A 9,644-nucleotide genomic window follows, 5' to 3' on the forward strand; every position below is an offset into this window, starting at 1 on the left:
CTCTTTCACACGCGGAGAGAGAAAGCGACCCTCTACTAGTCTAATTAATGAGGACCAGCCACAGGCTCTGGATACCCTGATGAGATTTACCACAGAATAAATCACACTGGGTCAAAATGATTTTAAAGTTTGTGTTTATTTCCAGTTCACATCATAATCTGCATGTGCTTTGTAACTGTTTCTGGAAAAAAAAAAGAAAAGAAAAAAGATCAAACACATACTAAGCAGAAATGATGAGGTGCATATTAACTTGTTTTGCACAAACGCCATTTTTTGGCCCCGATACCCGATACCTGGCTGTGCAGTATACTGAATCTGATACCAGATGTTAGAAATTGATATGTGTGTCAGTGGTGTCAAAAGTACACACATTTGTTAGTTAAGTAGAAGTTTAGAAACTGCAGTTTAAAAAGAATTGTGGTAAAAGTTGAAGTAATAATTTTACCTCTTTAATCAAGTAAAAGTGAAAAAATATTTGCTCCAAAATATCACGGGGTCGGGTTCAAAGTTCCCGGATCTGACAGCTCGGTTCACCCCCCCGACAATTTTTTTATTTTTTTTTTGGTGTCGAAAGCAGGACATGTCCGTGACAAGGAAAATGTCTGGTCGGTCTAGCATATATGAAGAACTGCATACTACTTGGATGTAAAATAATTGCCATCATGGCTTTGTCAAGCTGCTGCCTACCTTTGTAAAGCAGGAAAAAGACTAATACAAAGTGAATCCAGTAGAACTTTTTATTGCTTACCTGGAATGGGTGACAATAGTTGAATAAACTTTTGGCTCTCAAAATGGTATCGGTTCACTATTTGTTGATACTGGCCGATACCACCATTTTACTGCTGGATCGGCGCCCCACATGATACTGGTATCGGTGCAACACTAATATTAACAACGGGCCAATGTATTATTTTTTTAAGCACAAGAAGTGGGTGGCAACTAGTTACTTGATGGAGTTTTTTAAGAAGAAAAAAAATTTTTTATATGGGTATTCCAAAAAGGTTTTTTAAAAAAAACAATCCACTGGACTATGTCTCCAAGTTTGAAGACATTATGCCTCTCATCTAGGAAGCTTTTTCCAGTTCAAAATGTGAGAAATATTGTTGAGTTTGAGGCTTTATAGAGTGGACCAAAAACGGTGCCTTGTTCTGGCTTAGAAAACATGTAAATTGAGCCGGTCGAACGGGTCCACTCCTATATGAATCAGCAGTTGTGTGGGATCTTTGTTAGCCTGCAATACCTGATACCTGGATCTGTTAAAGTTTTATCTCTGAGTTTTCATTGGTCTTTTTTCCATTTTTTTGTTCTAGTTATTTTTTTATTGTATTTGAGTTCTTAGATATTTCTTGTTTGGCCTCTTGTGTCAGTCTCCTTTTCCCTAGCTCCCTTCTTGCCTCCTCTGTTCACACCTGCTCCCAATCTGCTAATTACCTGGTCATTGTTTCTCTCTCCCATTTCTCTCCTGTTCATTCACTCTTTGCTGGTTTGTTGTCACATCTTTGCCCCCTTGTTGTGAGTATTCCTGTTTTTCGGTTGTTTTGGATTGTGTGGATTCATGTTTTTTAATTTTTTGCTTCTGTTACCCTTTTGCTATTAAAATCTGCAAGTTACCACCTTCAGCATTTGTGTCTACATTTTTGGTCCTCCTTCAAAACTCCACCTCCACTTGATAGTTCAAACCAGCCAGAAATGGAAAGACCAATGAAAACTCAGAGATAAAATTTGAACAGAACCAAAACCATGACACCATGTCTCTGAAAGGGGAGTCGTTACAGGGAATTGTTGCCCTTGCTGAACAAGCGAGGTTCCTGTATGGGAACTGTTCTGTTCCCCTGTATGGGGGTTTGCCATGATAGCAGGAAGGAATCAGCTCTATCGCTGCGTTGTAGGTTTTTGAAAGCTGAAATTTTGAGTCCGGTCCAAGTCTTGTCCGGAGGTCACTGTTGGGCCATGCGTCTGTGGAGGTTGTTTGGTTTGTCCAATATAAAGATCAGAGCATTCCTCACTGCAATGATACATCACTCTGCTCATATTTGGTCTGGGTGTTTTGTCTCCAGAATCTTCCCCAGCATTATATGGGTAGTTTCACTGCATTGTAATATCCAGAGGCAGATCTGGTGAGGCAGTGGTGGTTCTAGGACTAATTTGCCAGAGAGGCCAGCTAATAATCTGCATTTGGCTTTTTAGCTTGTTGTTGTAAGCTTGTTAGATTATTATTTGCAATTGGCATCAATGCTGGGTATGTGTTAGACCATGGTGTGTTAGTGGTAATGATGTCACCAGTGTGACAGAAATCAGGATAGTAAATAATGCAGTGCAACATGGAAGGAAGCCAGGGGAACCATTATCAGTGTGCTTTGTTGTTTGGCTCTACATTTCTTGTACCACCTGAGTTATTTTTTCCATTTGTGCTGCTATAGGCTTACTGTAGGCTGCTGGAGGACCCTTTTAATCATAATGCTTGATTCTATCTCTTTTTTCCCCTTCTTCAGTATTTGTTAATTCAATCTATAACGACGGGGCCGTCTCTGGAGCTTATTTAAAGTTGCCTTTTGTATCTCTGCTCCTTTTCAATGTCTGCTTCAGTCTCCTTGAATCTCAGTCGGCCTCAGCAGATGGCCGCTTACACTTGGGCTGGTTCTGCTGGAGGTTTCTTCCTGTTAAAAGGGAGTTTTCCTCTTCACTGTCACTACATGCATGCTTGATGTGAGGGATTGCTGAAAAGTCAATGGGTCGATGCAATCAGCTGTTTTTCCCCCAAATAGGGCGAAAGTCGTGAAGAGAATGACAATTCTGTCATGTTCTGAGGGAGTCTGTATCACTTTCGCTGACACTAAGCAACTTTGACTAGGGTTGCAGGAACCTTCCCACACAAAATAATTACAAATGTGGAGATTGCTTTATCGCAGATATATCCCTTCCCCCATTCCCAATTTCGATATAAAGACGAAAGTTGATGCGTCTAGGTTTCCGTCCGCCTAAAGCTTAGTTTATGCTTGATGTTCCGTGAGGTCCAAACAGCCAAATTACTTTCATTTTTGGCTTCCACACCTCTCCATGCAATTCAATTGTCTACAAGGGGCACCTCGGAAAATTTGTAATTATGCAGACGGATTCCCCTGGAAAATATGCTGAGCAGGCATCTTGGGATGCAGTCAGATTGGTTAAATATTTCTATCAAATGAAACCCAGCTGGTTTCATCCAGGCTTTTGACTTTGCAGGATTTGTTCCATCTACATGAGCATATGGTGACAGTAGACATTTGTTTGCATTGTGTTGTTGAATCTACATCTATTCCTCACATGCATGCACAGCAGTGGAGAGGAAAAACTCACTTTTAACAGGAAGAAACCAAGGCTGACTGGGGTTCAAGGGGACAGAAGTAGACATATGAGAGAAAAATGGAGGCACTGATCTATAAATACTGTTTATTTTTGAAAGGTAACAGTAAATTAGCTCCATAGGTGGCTCTATATAGGAAAGAAACAGCTAATAAGATGAACTATGAGCTGGTTATCATGTCAAAGGGGATGAAAGAGAAAATATAAAGTTAATCAAATTAAAAACTCAGCCTTTAGCGTTGTCTATAGGAGAGAACATTATTACTTCCAAACCATGAGAAACCCACAATTCTTTGCAGAGACCACCACAAGGAAATGTACATTCAAATGTAATCAACTTCGTAGGTTTTGGTTTGTGTGATGAAGAGCTGCTCACTACATTTGTGTTACTTTGTTTTTTGGAAGGCTGTAGTCCTGGATTTCGCTAACATCGTCCATGTGCCTTTCTGTAACGTACAGTAATGACATAATTTAAAGGCTCTCCGAAATGAGCACAGCAGATCAGAGGCCCCCTTTCTACCCAACACAAACAAAACCAGTGTTGGAGATTTATTTTCTTGGGATTCAGATAAAATTTTTTGTCTTGGATCCAAGATCAGTTACAATCTACAGCAATGGAAAGAGGCATTTCAAATCTGTTAGCAGGAAGTGGTTTACCTTAAAATCACTTGGCTGGACCAATCAGTTTCTTTTACTGAACGTAAAGATTCCTATTGGAATCAGGAGAGAAATAAAAAAAATAAAAAAACAAAAAGCATTCACCATTCTCTTATGTCTGCGCCCTAGTTTGTTTTTTTCCATTTTAAGTTGATGCAGCTAATAAAGTAATCAGAATCTTTTAAGATGGTGCCAATAAGGCAGTCTCCTTTTGCCTCCTGAGAAAATGTCCTTTTCAATTTATGTTATAATATCCTTGTTTGCCTTTGTTTTTACCTTTAGATACTTGAATACCCTACAGTATATCGATCACATGAAGATAGAAAACCTGCATATCATGTGCTCTCCTTCAGATCCACTATTAGGCACAAGATGGCGCCAGCCGTATTCAATTAAAATTATTTCTAAAATATTTTATTGATCCTAAAGGGAAATAAAATGTTCTCTGGTTTCTATTTAGCTCCATTATTATTTCTGAACTCTAATCAGCTGGTATTTTGTGTCTGCTCTCCTGGATAATAACTACCAGGCAAATGAGATGAATAAGGTCTTAACAGAAACAGGGGAAGTAAGTCTAGTTTTTGTTCTTGTAATAGCTGACATGCTAATTTCTAATACTTCAGATATTTTTCTATTCAGAAGGTAATAAAAGAGCAAACATGTAATCAGTAAAAGGACACTGATTACATGTTTTCAGATGAACAGGCCTGCCCCGACTAAAACCACTGCTTTCTACCTGTTTTAGATCTGTAGAAAAAAAATTTAATCTGGGTGCCTTTAATTAGAAACAAAACAGTAATAAAAAGCAGGGGTTTGCAAAAATTTCAGCCTTTACCCTAGGGCTGCAACTAATTATTATTTTGCAAATCGATTATTCAGTCAATTATTTTTTAGATTAATCTATTAATAATCGAAAAGCCAAATGTTCCTTAAAGAAGATTTCTTTTATGAATTTAAACCAGGTGAAACTCTAACTTTTCCACTTGAGGAGTTCTGGAAAGAGCATATTTACATCTTAAATGCAAAATGTTTATAGAATTTTTAACAATCTTGCCATAATTCCTGCTCTAAGTGGGTGGCTCTGACAGCTAAAGACATATTTAAAAGTCTATAAACTCCAGTTAACGATTAACTACTAGATTAGTTGAAGATTATTGAAATAACTGATTAATCCAATTAATTATTTCAGCCCTACTTGACCCACAAAAAAAAAAAAAAGGCAGGCGAACCCCGCAAAATGCTTATCATTTCACTCTATACTTACTTATACATATACATTTAAATAATTAATTTAAATAAATATATTTTCTAAATGACTTTTACTTAAAAGTATAGAGGAGGATTTTGGTGAATTCATGAAAAGACTCGCCCTCTCCACTTTTAAACAAATTATGCACAAATCTGTACCTGTTCCCTAAAGGGAAGGCCTATTAAACGTGTGTGAGAGCGTGCACAAACCCCTTTCTCCTCATGAACGCTCTATTTAAAAGTTGCTGTTTGCATCGCTGCTACAAGTTTACTTTCCAAAAGATGATTTGCAATTTTGGGGACGAGCACATAAGATGGTCTTATGTAAACATATCACCAGCATGACTGACAATTAGCAGGACCACTTATTTTGATTATCCACCCGGGAAAAATAAAATCCTTTACTATGCCTTTAATTAACTGATCATTTTTAATTTACTTTTATTATATACTGGGAGAATTCATTGTGCATTTGACAGTTTATTGATATATTTAATTTTTGTATCAGGTAGATAAATGAAGCTTAAGCGAAAATTTAAGACTCTTATCAGCTTATCTGAACCACCTGCAATGTACCTTATCCAGTTTCAGCCAATCATCTCTGGCCACACCTTTTCCAAAGTCAATCATTTCTCAAGATCCCATTCATTAGGCTCCTGGGCTAGCTTCTCTCTCCTGCATGCAAGCAAACTTTCACCCACCCCCCACCCCATCTCCTCCCTCATTTTCAGTCTATTCTCAGTCCAACTCACCTTCTGGTTTATTCCATCACCAGAGTCCAATCCCCGCTGCAAGATTACTCTAATTCTTTTTCTGGTTTCTTCCTTCAGGCAAATGCTGATTCACTGTATAGAAGTCTTCTGCCGGGGCCTGAGCGCCGAAGTACTTAGTTCCATAATGTCACTATCTGTATGTCTGCTTGGGTCTCTTTGAATCTCAGAGGCCGCTCACACTGAGCCTGCTTGAGGTTTCTTTCTGTTAAAAGGGAGTTTTTCTCTCCACTGTTGCTACATGCATGCTCATTGCAAGGGGTTGGAGAGTCAACTATTCCATGCAATTAGCTGGTTTTCCTCAGAAAAATGTAACCAATCTGTCTATGATACCTGTATAAATGTAATTGAATAAAAATGTTTTAAGGGCATATTTTCTCGTTGTTTCTCCAGATTGAAATAAATGTTCTATCAAATTCATGTTAAATTTGTGTATTTCAGTCATATTTATGTCTTTCATTATATATTTTGGCCCTCCATATACCCAGGGATCACATCATAATGATCCTGTGACCCTCCTCTTAGAGGTCTGTGAGAGCCTTTGTGTCTGGTTGTGAGAGCAGAAAACTGGTAACAGATAATTAATCCCGGTTTTTCTCAGCTGCTTTAGAACCTTTATTGAAATATCCTCGAGATTTTCAAAACACTGAGTGCCTATCTATAAAAACAAATAATAAAACACCAAGGATTACCTGCAAAAGTCAAGCTTTCATTTAACATGTTGGTGCTTTGTAAGGATAAGACACTCAGGTTGCTTATTTAAGTGGTGAAAATAACTCTGGTTTCCTCTGGAAGGATGTCCTTATGTAAACCAGTAGTCTTTTTATCTTTTTGAATCCCCAATTTCCTTCTACAGTCAGTTTCTCTCCCTTTGTTGCAGGTGTTTCAGCCCTCGCTCCTCCACAATCCCACAAGTCTTAAGCAGGTAAGAAAAATTCAAGAATGACTGCACTTAATTCAGATGACAGATTTAATCTGGAAGATTATTCTTTATTATTTTGGCCAGAAGCGGATTTCCTTATAAATATACAGAGGGTAGACTATAATCTAAACAGATACACCAAGGTTTTTCTACTTTTACAGTCCTGATGGACCTTTGACACAGAAAATGGCGTCACCTGGTCTCATCCGTTTCACCTTTCATGATGGTCATTTAATATAGACGTAAGGAGTTAAATCAAAATGATTTATAGGCCATGATGACAGCAATTATTATTTATTAATGCTTTTTTATGACCTTACCAGTCCATATTGAATCTGATTAACTGACAGTAAAACATGACAATTGTTCAGTAAGCTTCAAAAGGAGAGGCGAAGCGTTTAGTTGTACAAACAGATCAATTCAACAAGGTGTTTTCAGTGGAAGTGCTTGGTGGGACTATGTTACGTTTTTTCTTGTAACTGGGCCAGCGACATATGGGACACCAGTGCTTCCCTCCCATCAGCCATATCACAATGCACTGCTGGTGGAAGGCGTGGCCGCAGGGCAGCCCCATGAGAAGCTCCTCATTCGCAATGTTTTCTAGACACACCACGCACTCTGTGCAAGGAAGCATGCCGCTGGGCCACCCGCAACAATCACAATCCTGATCATCAGAGACTTTTTTGGGAATGCTGCCACCCTCTTCCGGCGATTTTTCAACTGTTTGGAGGCTTTCGTTTCTACAGCAGCAGCAGGATGGGGAAAGAGGGGCAGATTCTGCACACTGATGGCTACTGTTGGCATCTGGGTCCCCATGCAAACCAGGGAGTCTGCTGCTAACCTGATTGCACAGACACCCTGTGTGCCTTGAGCAGATGTGTGGAAGTCTGTTTGTGCCAGCAGGAGAGGAATCTGTCGGCCTCTGGCTGCTCATTTCCGATATGTCATGTTCATTGTCTTGATGGACACAAGAAACATCCTGGCTTTGGTGAACAAAAGCTCTAACCTTCCATGTCGGAAGAGATTTTAAATAGTCTACATTCACTAGCGGGCGAAGCCAGAGATCCGGGAAAGCCAATCGCTCAAATAAAAAGCTGGGATCGTCCTCCCATTCCGAGTGATCCGATGGGAACTGTTGCACTAAGGCGATGGGGTGAAGCAGAAAAGAGGCGTACCAGTCCCACAGACTGGCTAACCACTCCAGGTTGGTGGTGCTGTCCTCCTGGTTTCTGGAACAACAGCGGCGTTTCTTCTCAAAGTAGTCAATCAGCAAGCCATAGGTCAGGTACGTGGACAGAAAGAGAGCTGGATGGGATGAGAAAAAAGTCCAGTCGGCTCTCACTAAACTTGCAAACGTGGTGGTGTCCGCATAACGTATCAACTTCAGACTGTAACCATACAGAGTGTCCAGATAGGGAAGCTGAAAGAGAGCCTGGGGTTGGGGGGAAAAACAAAAGAAGTTACGTTTTTATTGACCTTTCTGCTTAGCCTCTGAATGCATACACTTTAGTACCTGCAGTAAATGTTATAACCACTGATATAGGCCTACTGGTTAAGACGCCACATGACTATGAAGGACGCAGAGGAAGCATTGCTATGCATCGAGTCAGGTCTGCTGCAGAAGCAGCACCAGAGGAATTTTAAAGCCAAAGTAGAATTATATTTCTTTGACAATTTTACTTGAGTTTGATTGAAATCTAGTGTGGATCAAATATGCAAGTGGAGAGGTATCACATGAAAGATGGCAGAAAGAAATGTTACTGCTTGACGGAGAGCTTCATAAACAGATGGGTGGGTGTGTTTGTTTACAGCACCTTTATAGTGCAGTAGGTACACACGTCCCCACTGCCTATGGATTTCTGTTTAAAGAAGAGACATTTCTATGTACCATAACTTCTGCCATTTACAAAGCTTTCATTTAAAACATATTTTATAGCATAGCGGATGAGACATGGGGACCCTACCTCCTTATTTGTCAAGGATTCATACTTAGTACCGTTAGAACTATGGAGTGAATTTTCTGCCAAAACGTTGCATACAAAAAAGCATGTTGCACACATACACACATAAAGCATGTTTTGCAAAAATGAAGCACATTTCACACAAACAAATCTTATCACTCACAAATAAACATGTTGCACTCAAATTAATCTTATTGTTCACAAACAAAACTTGTGTTAAAAACTCAAATGTCACACACACATAAAACTTGTTTTTCAAACTGTCCTTAAATGTTGCACAAACAATAAAGTTAGTTTAACAAGCCGGACTCTGACGTTGCACTCAAAATATCATTTATAAATTGTCCCTGAATACAAAATGATCTCTGCTGGCATACAAAACAGCCTCTCCTCGCGTACGAGACAATTCTACACATTCCACTGAAGTTTTATGCTAAAAGTCATGTGATAAATGAAGAATTGTCCTTCTGACTGACCGACAGCAGGAGGCGAGAATTTTAACACAACTTTTATTTGTGAACAATAAGATTTATTTGAGTGCAACATATCTATTTGTAAGTGATACGATTTTTGCGTGAAACGTGCTTTATTTGTTTGCAACATGCTTCTTTGTATGCAACATTTTGGCGGAAAATATTGATGGGGATGGTTTTGTTTACTCAATGCATAGCAATGTTAGCCTAGGTGCCATTCCGAACTTGGTCCGGCCCACAAGGTTTGAGGTCGGGAAGTTCGGTCTGGCAT

At 39.3% G+C, this 9,644-nt stretch overlaps 1 protein-coding gene across 1 annotated transcript in view; it reads right to left on the minus strand.

The window, feature by feature from the left end:
* Window positions 1–6,980: 6,980 nt before the first annotated feature.
* Window positions 6,981–9,644, minus strand: part of rnf103 (ring finger protein 103) — a 26,314-nt gene continuing 23,650 nt past the window's right edge. Inside the window, exon 7 of the mRNA XM_015401019.1 lies at window positions 6,981–8,371. Within this exon, the coding sequence (XP_015256505.1) occupies window positions 7,355–8,371 (1,017 nt within the window). The 3' untranslated portion in view covers window positions 6,981–7,354. The remainder of the gene's footprint in view (window positions 8,372–9,644) is intronic.

The sequence above is a fragment of the Cyprinodon variegatus genome, unplaced genomic scaffold (assembly GCF_000732505.1).
Source record: "Cyprinodon variegatus isolate N-32 unplaced genomic scaffold, C_variegatus-1.0 Scaffold1173, whole genome shotgun sequence".
NCBI lineage: Eukaryota > Metazoa > Chordata > Actinopteri > Cyprinodontiformes > Cyprinodontidae > Cyprinodon > Cyprinodon variegatus.